The 16,980-nt window shown below is 48.7% G+C and overlaps 1 protein-coding gene across 1 annotated transcript in view; it reads left to right on the top strand.

Moving 5' to 3' along the window:
- The window catches only part of cntln (centlein, centrosomal protein), an 86,504-nt gene that overhangs the window by 67,932 nt on the left and 1,592 nt on the right, over positions 1-16,980 (top strand). Inside the window, exons 20-21 of the mRNA XM_060046688.1 lie at positions 144-590; positions 4,524-4,598. Of these exons, the coding sequence (XP_059902671.1) occupies positions 144-590; positions 4,524-4,598 (522 nt within the window). The remainder of the gene's footprint in view (positions 1-143; positions 591-4,523; positions 4,599-16,980) is intronic.

Below are 16,980 nucleotides of genomic sequence, written 5' to 3'. Positions count from 1 at the left end.
ATTATTTTTATTTATTGGTGTGTATTTGATATTGTTAAGATGCATTCCCTGAGCGTTCAATCAAAGGGGCAATATTTGTGTTTCTTTTTTTGGGGGGTATTTATTTAATACTTTTGAGCCTGAAGTCCAAAATATTGGATTAGGGAATGGAAGGAAAAAACAGAGAGAGAGTGTCAGACTCAATATTCCTCCATAATGGACCGGGCCTCTCTGGCACGTTTTTAGATCAATTGAATTTATTCCTCCGCCAGCCGCAGCTATCTTCCATTTGTTCTGCTGGACGTTTTCTCTTTCTTTTTCATCCATTTTATCCCTCTCTCCTCTTTTCGCCTCTTCCTCTTCCTCTTCCTCCTCCTCCTCCTCCCTCCCTGCAGGCGCTGGCCGGCGAGATGCTCCGAGATGTTCAGGAGGTCAAGCAGCAGCTGACGGAGACGAGGAGCAGGAGGAAGAGGAGCCGGAGGAGGCGCGAGGAGGCCAACGCGGCGAGGGGCGCCCCCGCGGCCAAGTCCATGATCAGAGCCAAGTCCATCGCCGCCTCCATCCTCAACATGTCCGAGCGCGACCTGGCTGACATGTTGGACGGTGACCAGGTACACGTCACAGAGCGAAGGGAGGGCGTCTAAGCGTGTTCACGTCGAAACCGACCCCATACACTGCCCCTTAGCGCTAACACATACACCTGCCAGTTTAGCCAGTGTTTATCCGTGGCTCAACTCAAGATATACTATTGATTGCCCCCCGCACCCCCTTCCTGCTAACCAACGTTAAGCATGTGGTCTACTGTCTGTCGTGGTAAACGTGCAAGTTCCACCAAGCCGAGGGTTGAGACGTCAGCTGGGAGCCTATGGGTATACTTATTATCAGTGCGAGGGTTAAGGTTAAAGACGGGCAAGCGTTTGACCGCGGTTGCAATGGACGTTCCCCTTGTTACCCGGGCCTTCTCTTATTGATGATACATTGTGGATGAGCAAGCAGCCAACGGCCGAGACAAGGAGTTTGGTTTGTTATGGGGATCCGAAAACTAGATCTAACGGCCTGTGAACTAAGATAGGAGTGGAAACGGGGTTGGAAGACACCGTGCTTCTTCGGGTTTCAACAACCCCGTTCACGATTGAGTGTATTTGAAAATACAAACCTGTGGGACGCCGGGCAAATCACACTTTCACGTCGAAGAGAAAACTTTTCAAAATGTCTGTTTTTTTTCTCTCTTTTTCTTCTTTTTATACTTCCCGACTTGGTAGGTTTTTCTACGGTGGACTCCACCATAGATCAATTTTTAGCCTCGGCGCCATTAGCGGACCGGCTTTACAATCAGCCTCCCTCCACACCCCCGCGGGAACGCCCCCCATCCATCACACGAGGGGAGCCGGCCCACCGGGCACTTACTCACGCTTGAAACCAATTTGAGCCCCCCGCTTGCTGCCACACCGGCCACACCCTGCCAATGACAGGGCACGCTCTCTCACCAGACAAAAGGTCCCTCTTATGGAGGCTGAAAACTCGTAACCTTTACCATGTTCTCCTTCAACCTTCACCACCTCCTCCTCCTCCCACTGAATAGCGTGGCTAATGGCCGCTGGGGTCTTGGGCTCTCATGTGAGCGATTGTGTCTTAATTAAAGATCAGCACCCCCCCACAGGCGACCACACTTTAATTTAGTGTATTTCAGCGGGTTTTCGGTCTCCTGCAATGCCACATGCTATAAATACCTGGTGTTGGTGTTTGTGTGAAAAAAATGTTTCTCCAAGTTTCACTTATAAGACAAGTGGATAACCGTCAGTCAGATGTGAGCGTTATGAGTGCCTTATGTGGAGCAGCAAAACCCATTGTTCTAAATTCAGCTGACAGGATCGACAAACCCGACAGACATTTTCCGCTAGAAAGCCATCTATTTAAGACACGCACGCCCACGTAAGCGTGTGGGTGCGGAGGAGAAAAAAACCAAAAGGCCAGTCACAGCATATGTTAATTGAAAAATCCCGCGAATGCATCATGGGTTACATGGAGTATGCACGTGTGTGTGTGTGTTTGTGTATATCCAGAGCGCAAGCCCGCTGGGGGGGGACAGAAGTTAACTAGAAGAAAAGCTGTTGTTCTTCTGGCCAAACAAGTTATCAGTGAACCGCGCGGCCCTTCTGGAGAGGGCAGCGCCGCGGTAGGCAACTGGGAGTGGAGCACAGGGAGATGGATCACTTTATTTTAATACTTGGGATTGATATACAATTGTTATGGTCAAAAGCTCAATCCAGTTTACGTATACATTTTGGATCCATTCCGCTCAAAAAAAATAGAGAGGAAGACCGTATTCTGAAATTCAACTTGTTTAGTGAAAACATTGATGCATAGGTTCCATTGTGTGTCAAGCAGGAATTATGTTTGGCTCTTGTATTCATCATATTTATATTCATGAAATCAAACGCATATACTATGGTTTGTTGGGAAGTAAAGTCCAAGCATGCTGGTTCTCTTGTGTGGTTTTAGTGCAATGTCCATTCAGGCTAAAATTGAGATATAAGACTTATATATCCTGGTCCGGCTGTAAACAGAAGCGCTCAGAAATTCAACCTGTTCCTCTAGATGTTTTTTAAAGCTAACCAAAATAGGAAAATGTACTTTAAACTCACTTGACCCTTAAATGCAAACGTGTACCCAACACACATACACACACACACACACACACACACACAACACACACACACACACACACACACACACACACACACACACACACACACACACACACACACACACACACACACACACACACACAGGTAGTTCAGGCAATCAGTCCTGGGTGAATAAACCGTGATGTACTTGTTGTGTGTACAAGTGTCTGTACGATAGTCTTTATAATTCTGCAGGAGAACAAGGGGAGGGAGGCAGAGAGCGAGTGAGCGGCCGCGGGCTCAGTGGGCAGCGTGTTGTGGAGTGATATTATGACCATAATTGCCGTGCAGGGTTTGTTCTGCAGTGAGCTGCTCATGATGGACAGAGGGTCAAGTGTGTTGTTACCGCCTCTGCCAACGGAAGCAACAAGCCCTCCGTCGGCTCTCTCTCCTTTCCTCTCGGTCTCTCTCTGTCTCTCTGTCTCTCCCTCCCTACCCCTCTCGCTCATTCTCTCTATCTATATATTCCTACCTCCCTACTGCTCTCTCTCTCCCTACCCCTCTCTCTCGCTCACTCTGTATCCCTATATTCCTCTTTCTCGCTCTCTCTCTCTCTGTGCTCCTTTCTGCTTCTCCTTCTCCCTTTCTCTGCCCACCTCCCTTATTGCTCTCCCTAAGCCCCCCCTCTCTCTCTCTCTCTCTCTCTCTCTCTCTCTCTCTCTCTCTCTCTCTCTCTCTCTCTCTCTCTCTTCTAACTCTTTGACTAGGAGTTACTAATGAGGAAGACATGGAAATTAGCACTGGTGCTTACACAACTGGACCCCCATTGAGGATCGCAGACGACACACCCACACACCCACACACACACACACACACACACACACACACACACACACACACACACACACACACACACACACACACACACACACACACACACACACACACACACACACACACACACACAGAATCTGCATCTAAAAATTGGCTGTCCCTGGGAGGCAGAGCAGGGCGTGCGACATCGTGCAGAGCAGCAACACACGCGCGCGAGAGAGAGAGAGAGAGGGTCGATTCATTAGCGCGGGGGGCTTACATAGCCACACTGTATCACTGTTGCCCTCTTCATTAGCATTAACAAGGCTACTCTTGCACCAGGTTTATACATGAGTGTAGCACACACACACACACACACCGCCACTAAGGAACCCTCCAGAGAGTTTTCCCAAGGTCCGGGATGCTGTGCTTCTCCCTGGAGCAGGAGACCAGTGTAGAACAGAGAGGGCAGAGGCTACATCATTTATGAATGAGTCATTTCATTAGAGAACGGGCTTCTTTTGGGCATTATTATAATCAGGGCACCGACCAACTGAAGTCACTCTCAGTGAATTTGAAACGGTAAAATATAGTCTTTAACTGAGAAGGCTTACTAAGTTACCATAACTGGGATGTCTTCTTGTATAAAATTTGTCATGTCTATTGCAGGACAAGTGAAGCTGATGTCATGAGGATTTTTTGAGTGTGTCCCAGAATGTTGTGAACCCCTCGCAACCCCAAAGACCAAGCCTAGGATGATGATCAGAATTGACAATATATTCATTCATAAACATATTCATTTTGCAGTTCTATCAAAAGCAACTTGCATGGATGTTCCTTAACGCGTTACATAATGTAGATACTTAATACATAGGCAAGTAGGGATTAGGCTCAAGGATGCCTACAGGTAGACTTTAGACATTGGGCTTCGAACCCATAACCTTTTGGCTGAGGGACAAACAGCTCACACAAACCCTCTCTCCCTGATAACGCTTGATCCTGAATTTCAGCTGGTCCAGTGTTGAGCAAAAGGCATTTCTCTCTGTTCACGTGTTCTTCTGAATCGTTTTTGGTTTAATGTTGTCCGTGTGTTCTCGTGTGCAGGACGAGACTGAGCCCTGTGTGGAAATACCAGACGAGGATTGGCTACAACACCTGCACCACATCCTCCAGCAGAAGGTAAGGGCTCTCCCTCACTAGACCATTCAGAGCTCTCCTTATCCCAGCTCAGGCCTCCTACCCATCGTGCTCCCTGGCTGGTTAATATTACCAGGAGTTTGGAGGGCTTGGTTGCTAATATCTAGCTAGTGTGTTAACCGTGTAAGCACCAGGTTTGATTCCCTCTGGTGGTCAAAAGTCTGTCTTCACCATCCTGTCCAAAGAAATGAGTGCTATCTTTATTTGTATTGTTTTAAGCTGATGATACTATTGGCGTTACAAGATGGACGCCCAATCTCGCACTGATAACCAAAGAAATAAGCAACACTTGCATTTGTACCACTGCTGTACAGATTGTATGGACAAACTATACTTTGGGGTTTTTAATAACATTCTTGTCCCGAATTATACTTGTGGATTATGCAAGATCTATTCTATATTTATTCATTTAGCAGAAGCATTTATCCAAAGGGCCTTACATCTCAGTACGTTGGATACATCTGATTAAGGAGCAGGTAGGTGGTGGGAGTCTCACTTCATGATGCCTACAGGCAGGATGCGGACATCTGGGTTTGGATTCAGAATAAAACACCCGACTAGTTTAACTTCCCCCAGTACTATCGCAACCAAATATAGCAACCCACTACCAACAATTTTGCAGACGGATTAAATATATTTCGCCGTTTCCGTCTCCAAAAGCCTGAATACAACAGGCGTGTTCAGAGAGCTGCCGCAGACAGCAGTGTGTGTTGGTGCGCGTTCAAGTCTGTTCCGGAGTTTAGCGAGTCCGCGTGCGTGTGCACGGCCACTCATCTGTGAGTGAATTCCTGAAGCCCTGCTGAAGTGCTGTCAAGGACGTGCTCATTGTGATGTGTGTGATTGAGTGCGTGTGTGTGTGTGTGTGTGAGTGTCTTGTCAGCGCATGCCGCGGGCACTCATGCGTCGCCTCCGCACAGCGACACACACCAGACTCTGTTCTCTTCCCCAGATCTACTCCTGACCTCTCCAACCCCTCGGCCCCTCCTACACACACACACACACACACACTCAATCCATGTTTTTCGCTTCTAGCTGGACAGCTCTTGGGTCCCAGTTCTCTCTCTCTCTCGCTTTTGCTCTCTCTCGCTCTCTCTCTCCCTCTCTCTTTCTTTCTTTATTTCTTCCTTTCTTTCTAGCTCTCATTCTCACCCTCTCTCTCTCTCTCTTTCTCTCTCCCCTGCCTCTCTCTTTCTCTCCCTCTCTCCCTCTCTCTCTCTCTCTCTCCCCTGCCTCTCTCTCCCTCTCTCTCCCCTGCCTCTCTCTCCCTCTCTCTCCCCTGCCTCTCTCTCTCTCAGACCCTGAGGCAGCTTGTTAGTGGGGAACTAAATATTGATTGGGCGGGGGCCTGTCGATGTCGGGAGAATGAGCTAGCATCCACCAGAGACCCCGCCACCGGCAGCCTGCTATCGACGTTTTTCAGTGGGCAGAGAAGGGTTAGGGGATGGGGTGGGGGGGGGGGGGGGGGGGGGGGTGGTTAAGGAGGAGAGAGGAGTGGAGGATGACAAGGCTGAGACTAGCCCCTGGTTTGCAACAAGGGACCGTTGGGACAGCCAGACCTCCCCTCTCCCCTCCTCTCCCCTCTCCCTCCACCCACACCCCCTGGACTTTTTCCCGCCTTGATCACGTCTGTTTCTTTTTTTTCTCTGCTGGTGCTGGTGGTGGTTTGTTTTTCTTCTTCTCCGCTGTCTGTCGGCCTTGTCTCGTACCTCTGGTGTAAAGGAACATGTCACAACCAGGGCTGCTGCTGCTGCCTGCTCCCGCCCACACTCTTGTTCGCCTGTCTCCTCTGGGCTTTATTTATATATTTATCCTGTTGTTCTCCAGGAGCGATCAAACACACACACCAGGTGTGAGGTGTCCTGTGCTGGGAGAGAAGACATGCGGCTGTTTGTTGTTGTGTTTGTTTGTTTGTGACCACGGGGGTCATTTTGACACCGTCTGAGGATGAGCTAGCTGAGCGCCAACACAATGCGCTAACCGACGCGACGAGGGAAATTATTTAGTGTTGTGTTGATAATCATGGCTTCGGCATTTCATCTGCACATATATACAAATAAGACTTATTTAAGGAGCTGCAATAAAGCAGCAGACGTGAATGCAGATTGTTTGAGTGGGACACATATTTTTATTACTCACTACTTTGATCTGATCTTGTACAAGTTGTTGGTCTCCACAGCAACAGGTCGGGTCTGTAGCGTACGCTCGTACGACAGGCTAGGAAGTCCCCTGGGGGATGGGCTGCGCCGATTGTCACCAGTCAAGGGTCTGCGCTCTAACGCAACCCTCTCCGCATCCACGACGCCGCAGACGGAACAGGTAGTGAGTTCAAGGGCCCCACTCACTAGGGCCCCAGGGAGCCCTAGTGAGTGGAGAGCTAAGCCCCCCCCTCTCTTCCCATTGGTTGTCCCCTGTCATCGTATCGGCAGAAGGTCTCACCATGCAGAACGTGTGTGGAGGGAAACCGCCTGGCCTGTCACCCCCCGTGTGACACTAATAACGCACACTCCTAATCATGATGTGGTGCTGGCCCTCACGGGCATTGGTACGTACACACGCATGGACAGACACGCACACACATGCAGTGTCTGCCGCAGCTAAAGACTGCCCGTGACAGAAATAGACTGTGAGGAAAGATGAGGGAGAGAGTGGGAGAGGGGGAGAGAGAGGGAGAGAGAGAGATCCATGGCCATGACTGACTAGCTGTCACTGAGACGACGTGTTTGTGTGTGTGTGTGTGTGTGTGTGTGTGTGTGTGTGTGTGTGTGTGTGTGTGTGTGTGTGTGTGTGTGTGTGTGTGTGTGTGTGTGTGTGTGTGTGTGTGTGTGTGTGTGTGTGTGTGTGTGCGTGCGCTGCCCCTCGGTGGAGCCACTACGCTGCTGTCACCATGTGTGATCCTAATGGAGCTGCCAGAGGGACAGCACTTTATTATCTCTGTGGCCCTGTCAATAGCTCAGCCATCAGTCAGCCCGCCGCCCTGCCGTCCACCCCCGGCCTCCCAGCACTGTCCCTGTCAGCATCGCTGTCCTGTTGACATAACAAGCAGAGACCTCCGCCACCGCACGCTAGTTAGCGGCCAGACAGGAGGGCAGGCTGACAGAGAGTACCACGCAACCAAATGGTGCCTGGATGTGAGACGTGTGTGTGTGTGTGTGTGTGTGTGTGTGTGTGTGTGTGTGTGTGTGTGTGTGTGTGTGTGTGTGTGTGTGTGTGTGTGTGTGTGTGTGTGTGTGTGTGTGTGTTCGAGTTTAGATTTTCTGCCCGCACCCGCGCCCGAACCGAACCGACCCGACCCGCGGGCCGGGTCGGTCCAATATTTCCCGCCACTATACTCGGGTCGGATCGGACCGGGCGTGATCAAGCTTTTTTTAATTTTTTTTAATTTATTTTTTTATCACTATTAGCTTAATTGGTACGGGCAAAATTGTCTATTAATCAGACGAAATATTCTATATAGGTAGATAATATTCTTAATGTATACAAAGTTGCAGAAGTCAGACTACGAAATTGCAAAAGGCAACATGTCATGCGCAGTTTTCCTCCACTGGCAAGCGTAACACCGAGCCTTGTAAGTCTCTTCATTTGGATGTACGCTACGATCCAATTACGAATAAACACACATTTAGGCTACACGTGTTGTCCTTGTTGCATTGTTCATCTGGATAATTGTTAACCAATTTCTGTGATTCACTTCAAGCAACTCAAAATTGTTGTTGACAGCGTCAGCTATAACCGCCCACATATTAAAGGCACCCAGTGCAACTTTATGTAAACATTCAATGAAAAATAAACATTCAATTTCTAGTATTTTTTACACGTAGTAAGTTTCAATAACTCCATACCATTACATATCGACATTCAAGGAGCAAAAATGAGACGTCGTTGTGTGGTGAGAACTGATAGAAAATCGTAAACAACAACAATCGCCGGTGGGGAGAAGCCATTTTTCCATTGACTGGAAGCCTGCTTTATTTATTATAGGTTACAAAAAATAAAGAAAATGGCGGCATTGTTGTTGCTATCGATTTTGTATCAGTTCTCACCACACAACGACGTCTCATCTTTGCTGCTTAAATGTCGGTATGTAATGGTATGGAGCTATTGAAACTTACTACGTGTAAAAAAGACTAGAAATTGAATGTTCATTTTTAAGCCTCGAAAGTTGCACTGGGTGCCTTTAAGAAATGGTCGGGTTTAAATCGGTCGCGGGCTCATCATTACAGTTAATGTACCGGGCCGGGCCGGGCTCGAATGAGCACGGGCTCGGATAGGGTCGGGTTTGATTTTTCGGCCCGATCTAAGCTCTAGTGTGTGTGTATCTGTGTGTGCTTAGTATGTGTGTCGTGTCTGTGTGTGTATAGTATTGTGTGTATTTGTCCGTGTGCTTATATTGTTGTGTGTGTGTGTGTGTGAGTGATTGTGTGTATGTTTGTCTGTTTATGAATGTATGTGTATGTGTGTGTGTGTGTGTGTGTTTATCTATTTGTGTCTATGCAAGTATTGCATGTGTGTATGTGTGCGTGTGTGTTGTCGGTGTGTGTCTTTGTCTGTGTGTTTATATTGTGTGTGTGTGTGTGTGCGTGTGTGTGTGTGTGTGTGTGTGTGTGTGTGTGAGTGATTGTGTGTATGTTTGTGAATCAATGTATGTATATGAGTGTGTGTGTTTGCATCTATTTGTGTCTAAGCAAGTATTGCATGTGTGTATGTGTGTGTCTGAGCGCTGGTGTGTGAGTTTGATTTAGCGCGCCCCCTTACCTGCGGAGCAGCGTCGGTGATCCACCTGGGGGGTCCGGGAGCGCTAAAATCCCCGGCCGGCCCCCCAGTGTCCACTCACAACCAAATGAAACATTGGCTTCATGGCCGCTGTAACTCTGAGCTCCTCTGGTCGAGATAATGAAATCACCGGCTAGCTCTCCCAGCAGAGAGAGAGCCCTACCGCCATCACGACGCTCTAGGACCCCCGCCCAGGGACACACTGGGCCATCTCATCATTCAGCAGGACAAACGCGTGTGTCTGAGTGTGTGTGTGTGTGTGTGTGTGTGTGTGTGTGTGTGTGTGTGTGTGTGTGTGTGTGTGTGTGTGTGTGTGTGTGTGTGTGTGTGTGTGTGTGTGTGTGTGTGTGTGTGTGCAGGCTAGTGGGGAAGATGGAGTGTCCACGCGGGGCCACAGGGTCCGGCAGCGGGGCCGAGGAAGCATTGATTTAATTGCCTTTGGTTTATTTGTGGAGTCCTAATTATTGACTGGAGGTAGGATTTAATGGGCTGCTCTTTATGAAGACAGGGAAATGACTGGCTTCTCCTGCTAGCCAATAATGAACAGAGGAGGAGACCTAGGTGTTCACACTCACACACACACCTATAAACACGAGATTCCCCTCTCGATCATTTTTTTAACTCAATTTATCTTCACACACACACACACACACACACACACGTGGACAGCGAACCCGAGTCTCACGACGGCACAATAACATTGAAGAAGTCATTGAGTGTGTTGGCTTGTTTTTATGAGAGGACAATGGCTTGGGTTTTACTGAGGTGTAGGGAGCGCTGTGTGGGTGGTGGTGGAGGAGGAGCGGGGTCTTTCAGATGAAGGGGCCGGAACGACCCCCCAGGGAGAGCCAGCTTGCGTGTGATCAGCGGCAGGTCCGTCACCAGAGCCCGGACATAACGCTGATGCCTCCCTGGCTGCGGAGCACGCCTTCTGATAACCCTGCGGCCTGGCGTCCGCATCGGGATGCCGTACGCCTGCAACCGGGTGCGTGACTAGAGAGGGAGAGAGAGGGAGGAGGAGAGAGGGAGGGAGAGAGGGGGAGGGAGAGAGGGGGAGGGAGAGAGAGGGGGAGAGAGAGGGAGACTTTCAGTTCCATGGATTTAGCGGTAAGAATCGAGGAAGGGAGGGGAAACCGTTCCATGTTTCATATATTGCTTGGCCAAATTCTTAGTCAAACAAGTGTATTGATTCACACTGATCTTCCATGCCGTTATTGTCATTCTCCTTGTCATATTGTTGGTCTACCTGCTCCGGGGGGGACTGTTCACCGGCGATCACCGTCGGTACTTAGGGAACACAAATTGCCTTGCGATGGGCACTTGGGGATACACTACAAAACACATGACCCCTCTCTCACAGCCTCGGCCTTCAGCGGCTCTTCGCTCAGAGAGGCCCGGAAGGGCAGCTGCCTTTTTTTTTAGCGAGACCTTGAGCTGCTATTTGCTAGGTAACCATTCAGCAGCCCTTTATCCAAACACACTTAGAGCGGACTCAGATACAGGTAGTTAAGATAGCAGCTAGGTCGGGGGCGGTAAGCGCATCTTGCTCAAGGATGCTTAAAGGTACCGCCGCAGACATGCAGGCATTGAACCCCCGGAGCCACTGCACTGCCCTGCATTTACATTCACATCATGTAAGAGAGCCCTACTCCCCCCCCCCCCCCCCCCCCCACCCCACCCTTCCACTCACAACAGCACGGTTCCTGGAGAGGAGAGCGAGCTGCGCTGCGTTTTGTGTGTTGGGGGCCGCGTGGCGTCGGTCGGGCCCCTCTCGGGCGCCACTTTGGGGCCGTATTAACGCGTTCTGCAGAGGCGGCGCCACGACTGGTAACGGCGGGAATTAAGACACATCAAAGGCTCTGCATCGCGCCGCGAGAACGCTCTCCTTTTGTCTGGCACTCCTCCTGTGCGTGTGTGTAGGTGTGTGTGTGTGTGTGTGTGTGTGTGTGTGTGTGTGTGTGTCTGAGTGTGCGTATGTGTTGGCACGCTGAGGGGCCCCTCAGCGTGCCAACACATACGCACACTCACACACACGTGCGCTACCTCATTATTCTGCTGTAATGACAAGCAGCAGTGGCTTGGAGTCCCCTCTCCTTCCTGTGAAGGAAAGTGACTCTAATTAAGCCCCATTTAATGATTAGGCTAATTAAATCAGTCACGCTCTCCTTTTCCCTTTCTTTTCTGTGTGTGTTCGTTGTGTGTGTATGTGTGTGTGTGTATGTGTGTGTGTGTGTTTTGGCTTGCGTGTGTCTGTCTTTTTGTGTGGATGTCTCTGGGCAAGTGTGTGTGTGCGTGTGTGTGTGTGTCTGATTGTGCCTGTGTGTGTCCTTGCATGTGTGTGAGTTTGTCTGAGATAGTGTGTTAGAATTTGTGCGTGCGTGTGTGTGTGTCTACAGGGGACCCACACTGAGCCTTTGTACTGTAAATATGTGGGTGGTGTGGTGGGGGAAGGTGTGTGGTGGTCCCCCTGAGAGTTTTCACAGGGCTCATTCAGACCCAGCCTCTGTATTATTTACACTTGTCACAAATATCCAAATATCTCATTTAGCTTTTAACGCTACCTTTTTCTGTGCTGTGAGTGTGTGTATGCTAAGCTTGTATGATTGAATTAATCATTAAATTGACACAAACAAAAGCACAAACACACGCACCCACAGCAAAAGAACATTGTGTATGCGTGCGTTTGCGCATCTGTGTGTGATGAACCTGCAAGGTTCTGTACCGTCCTCCAGACACTGTTAGTGTGTGTGTGTGTATGTCTGGTGTGTGTGTATATCTGTCCACTAATGTGTGTGTGTGTGTGTTGGTGTGTACGTGTGTCTGTATGTCTGGTGTGTGTCTGTGTCGGTCCGCTAATGTGTGTGTGTGTGTGTGTGTGTCTGTATGTCTGGTGTGTGTGTGTGTCTGTCCGCTAGTGTGTGTTTGTGTGTCTGGGGGGGGAGCACACTGGGCGGCTGCCTTGAGGTGTGAGCCCAGAAAGAGAATGAAAGATGAAGGAGGACAGCTCCAAAATGAACAGGTGACATGGTGAGGTAGACGCGGCTGGAAATGTCCCCATCAATGTCATCCAGCACACAAACAAATGTTTTTTATGATAGCGGTCTCAGGTCATGTTCAGTTCAAGCCCTATTGTATAATAATTATTATAAAGACTTTTTATAATTTATTATTTGGATGGAGATGGCACACACAGGTTTAACATACTTTTATATGTATCATCAGGTGTCATCAACAGTTTTCGATTTGATAAACAGTTTGATCAATTTAATGAAAGACACACAAAAAACATGATTGGACCAGAGTCACATACGTAGTCACACATACACACAAAAGAACAAGCGACCGACACTCATTTGATTTGGTATTGGGAGGAACACCATGCGGTCATAAAGGTTGTGGTGTTGAAGTCATGCATGCATGTTAAACCAGGGCTTGTGCGTGTGTCTGTGTGTGTATGTGTGTTTAACACCCCCTGCTCCTCTACGTTGATCACCTTGTCCTCCACACCTAATGAGCAGAAGACAAAGACCTGGTGTTCCTCTGTTTAATCTGCGGTGTATTTAGGTCAGACACACACACACACACACACACACATACACACACACACACACACACACATACAGACACACACACACACACACACACACACACACACACACACACACACACACACGTACACACGCATACACAGATCCTAACACAAACACACACACACACACACACACACACACAGATCCGAACACACAGACCTGGAGTTTCCCAAACAACATATCAAGAATAGGAGAGCATTTTTTTTATTTTAATTACAATATCCACGGCCCCAAGTGTCCAATTCCCTTTCATATCAGTCTCTAGTGGCCTGAAGGGAAGGAGAGAGAGGGGATCTGCATCACTGCAGCGCTGCTAGGTAATTACTGAGGAGGTAGAGAGAGAGAGAGAACAAGCTTATCAGTGCTTGGGAGATACTTACCTGGGCCCTCCTTTTGCAAATGTGACATATTCATTATGAGGAATAATCAAATGCAAGGCTTTTTTACCAGGGTGCCTTTGTGCTTCTCCTTAGAACACGCGGCTGTTGTTTTTTATTATTCCCCCCGGTCGACATGAATTTGATTTTCAAACAAAAAGTAGGAAGATCAAAGATCAGAAAAGGCTTTTGTCGGTTCCCCTGTGATCATGAGAACTGAGTGTAACTACTGCCTTACCTTGAGCGCTGGCCTAGATCGGAGACGGCGTTGTCTGCAAGGGGACATGGTTATTATACCGGTTAAATCAGGTGATTCAGGCATAGGCGTAACTAGGTGGCAAGGATCTACTGGGATAGGAAAAGGGATTAAAATTACAAATTTACTTATTTTACCTAATGAGAAAACTAACTTGTTAAGAACACCAATAATGGAATCCACTTTGCTATTCCTTCTGCAGGCCTGTACAAAAAAAAGCTCATCCCTCATCGATATGAGGGATGATATAACTCGTTTGCTGCCTGCTATAATCCAAACTAGTCCAGGTGGGTAAATAGATTATTTGCAAAAGTCTTCAAAATATAACTTCGAGGGCAAGTTTCACTGAAAATCCCCCGATATTTTCAATGTCTTGCCTTCCTGAATGTTTGGATGCGTAACAATAAATAAATAATTTCAACTTTTGCAGTTTTTCTCAATCACGTGTCTTGTAAATGAGTGCAGAGGTTCACCTGGAATTGTGTAGCTGGCAATAAATCCTACATCCCATACAACCCTGTTTGTAATGGTTGTATAATAACGAGAGTTAACCTCAAACCGGGGAACACAAACCCTATAATTACAACCCTATTAATAATCTCCACTAATGGGCGCTGACTGGTGTTGTATCTCCACTAAAGGTTGATGACTTGTGCTGTATCTTTGTGAGGGCGGCCTGAAACACCTCAAACTATCTTTCACTAGGTGGCTCTTTTGACGGTGGCTGTGTGCTTTCTCTCTGGATTCCTTCTTTTTTTCTTACCTTCTCGCCAAATGGCCGCCCTTCAAAACAATCACACTTCTCCTTCTGAAGCGGCACAAGGCCGAAGCAAGGGAATGATGGGTCTTTTAAGAAGTGTTTGGCGGTGTTTGTGTGAGGCCATTACCTGACAACGGTCGCCGGGGGTGGTTCAACAGACGAGCCCAGCCTGGCCTCCAGGTGTGCCCGGGGCCCTTGAATACCCGGGCCATTTAATTGGCTCATAAAAATACATTTTGTTTCCTAGACCCCCTTACCGGGCACCTTTTTGTATACACACACACACACACACACACACACACACACACACACACACACACACACACACACACACACACACACGTACAGACACATGCAGACACACACACAAACACACCCAGACACACACACTCACACAGACACACAGATGCAGACACACATCCAGACTCAAACACACACGCTTTCTCTTTCTCACCATTCTCTCCCTCTTTCCATCCCTCTCTCTACATCCCTCTCATCCCTTTCTCTGTTTCATCCTCTCTCTCTTTCTCTCTCTCTCTACCTTTCTCTCTCTAACTCTCTCTCTCCATTTCTCTATCTTCATCTCTTTATCTTAATTTCACCCTAGCTCTCCTTGTCTTTATTCTCTCTCTCTCTCTCTCTCTCTCTCTCTGTCTCTGTCTCTGTCTCTGTCTCTCTCTCTCTCTCTCTCTCTCTCTCTCTCTCTCTCTCTCTCTCTTTCTCTGTCTTTCTCTCTCTCTCTCTCTCTCTCTCTCTCTCTCTCTCTCTCTCTCTCTCTCTCTCTCTCTCTCTCTCTCTCTCTTTCTCTGTCTCTCTCTCTCTCTCTCTCTCCCTCTCCCTCTCTGCCAGGCTGTCTGCAGCTCCCCATGCCAGTCCGTTAGCGTTAGCAAGAGGCCCGTGCGCCAGACAGAAGCGCCGCTCTGCAGGGCCTGTTGAATAGTAATGGCTCTGCGTTAGCCTAGCTTAATGTAAGCTACCGTAGCACCGCCCAAGGGGACAGGGACTCCCGCCAAACAGAGATTGCATTGCTTAGCACCAACGCTAGTGCTAGGTTGAGGGGTGGGGGGTAGAAGCCGAAGGGGACAAGGGGTACTATCTTAACAGGCTGTAGCATATTGTTAGCGCACAAGGCGCTAGCACCCGGTACTCGGGGGAGCCGGTGGAGCAGCTGTATCGCAGCGCAGCGCAGACGGCCCTGCAGGGGGAGTGGAGAGAGTCATTCATTCTCTCTCTCTCTCTCTCCGTCTCGATCCATCTCTTTTTCTCTTTCTCCTTCTTTCTCTATCACTGTGACTCTGTTGTGGTTATTTGCATTGCAGATATTTCTGGGTTGAGTGTGTGTGTGTGTGTGTGTGTGTGTGTGTGTGTGTGTGTGTGTGTGTGTGTGTGTGTGTGTGTGTGTGTGTGTGTGTGTGTGTGTGTGTGTGTGTGTGTGTGTGTGTGTGTGTGTGTCATCATGCAAGGTTTTACCTCAGTCGCACACAGCGATCAATACAATTGCTGACTGGTGACCAGAGTGTCCAAACACATTGCACGTTGTTGTTGTTGTTGTTGTTGTTGTTGCTGTTGTTGCTGTTGTTGTCGTAAGAAATCCAAATCCACCACAGGTTCCTATAGACCTGTAGGTTTCACCACGTACACTTTTTCACAGCCTTAATGAACCAGATGCTGTTGTCTCAGAGCTGTGGCTCTGTCTCCATTTCAGTTTGTTTGCTTAGTAGTTAGTAGCTGGAGTTACATGATTAGAGTGTGCGTGTGTGTGTGCGTGTGCGTGTGTGAGAGCTTCATCTCTCCAGATTGTGCAGGGAGAGAGATGCCTCAGCAGATACTGTGGTGTAGATCTCCCAAAGGATGCGTGTGTTTGATGCGCCCTGCACTGGTGGGACTGTTTTCCTTACTCGCGCACACACACAAACAATCACGCCAACACACACATAAAACACGCACACACACGACATGCATGCACATTCTGTCGTGTCATGTGAATACCTTTTTGTATACACACAAACAGGAAAACGTTGTTCCTGTGGCCTTTCAGATATACATGTATGAGGCAGTGTTTAGTCTGGGAAGTGAAGATCGCCCATCTGACCGGTATCAGATTTAACTTACCCGTTTACTCCCTCGATCGGCCAAAAGAATGTCCCGTGCATGGTCGATTCACTCATCACCAGTCTCCGATCCACCCTAACCGACCGGTAAGCCTTTGTGTCAGCTGCGTCGGAAAATCCACCCAGCCCATCCCGTGCTCAGAGGGGCGGTCGGCTCTCCTCCTCAGTGCTGCTCCTCCAGCCTCCAGTCGTCAGAGGGCTGTTTGTTTTGGTCTGTGTTTCTCCTCCAACTCCAAAGAACCGGCTGGATTAAAACAGCCAGGCAGTTTCCGAGCTAACCCTCCCTAACACCTGCCCTCCTCCGTGTTGTGTTCTGTGGGGGTATCTTTGGAAAAACACACACACAGTCCCTCAAACGTTTCTTCACCAGTCCGCCGGACCGACGCTGAGAAACCGTTTTCCCGCCTAGGAGCGGCAGCAAACACACCGTCTATCGATCTGTCAGGGGTCCGAGAACGGCCTTGTGTTCTACCAATAGCTTTAGTGTTACCATTGTGGGT

Source organism: Gadus macrocephalus, chromosome 3 (genome assembly GCF_031168955.1).
Source record: "Gadus macrocephalus chromosome 3, ASM3116895v1".
Taxonomy (NCBI): domain Eukaryota; kingdom Metazoa; phylum Chordata; class Actinopteri; order Gadiformes; family Gadidae; genus Gadus; species Gadus macrocephalus.
The sequence above is the reverse complement of the archived record's forward strand: the minus strand, read 5'-3'. Positions and strand labels throughout refer to the sequence as shown.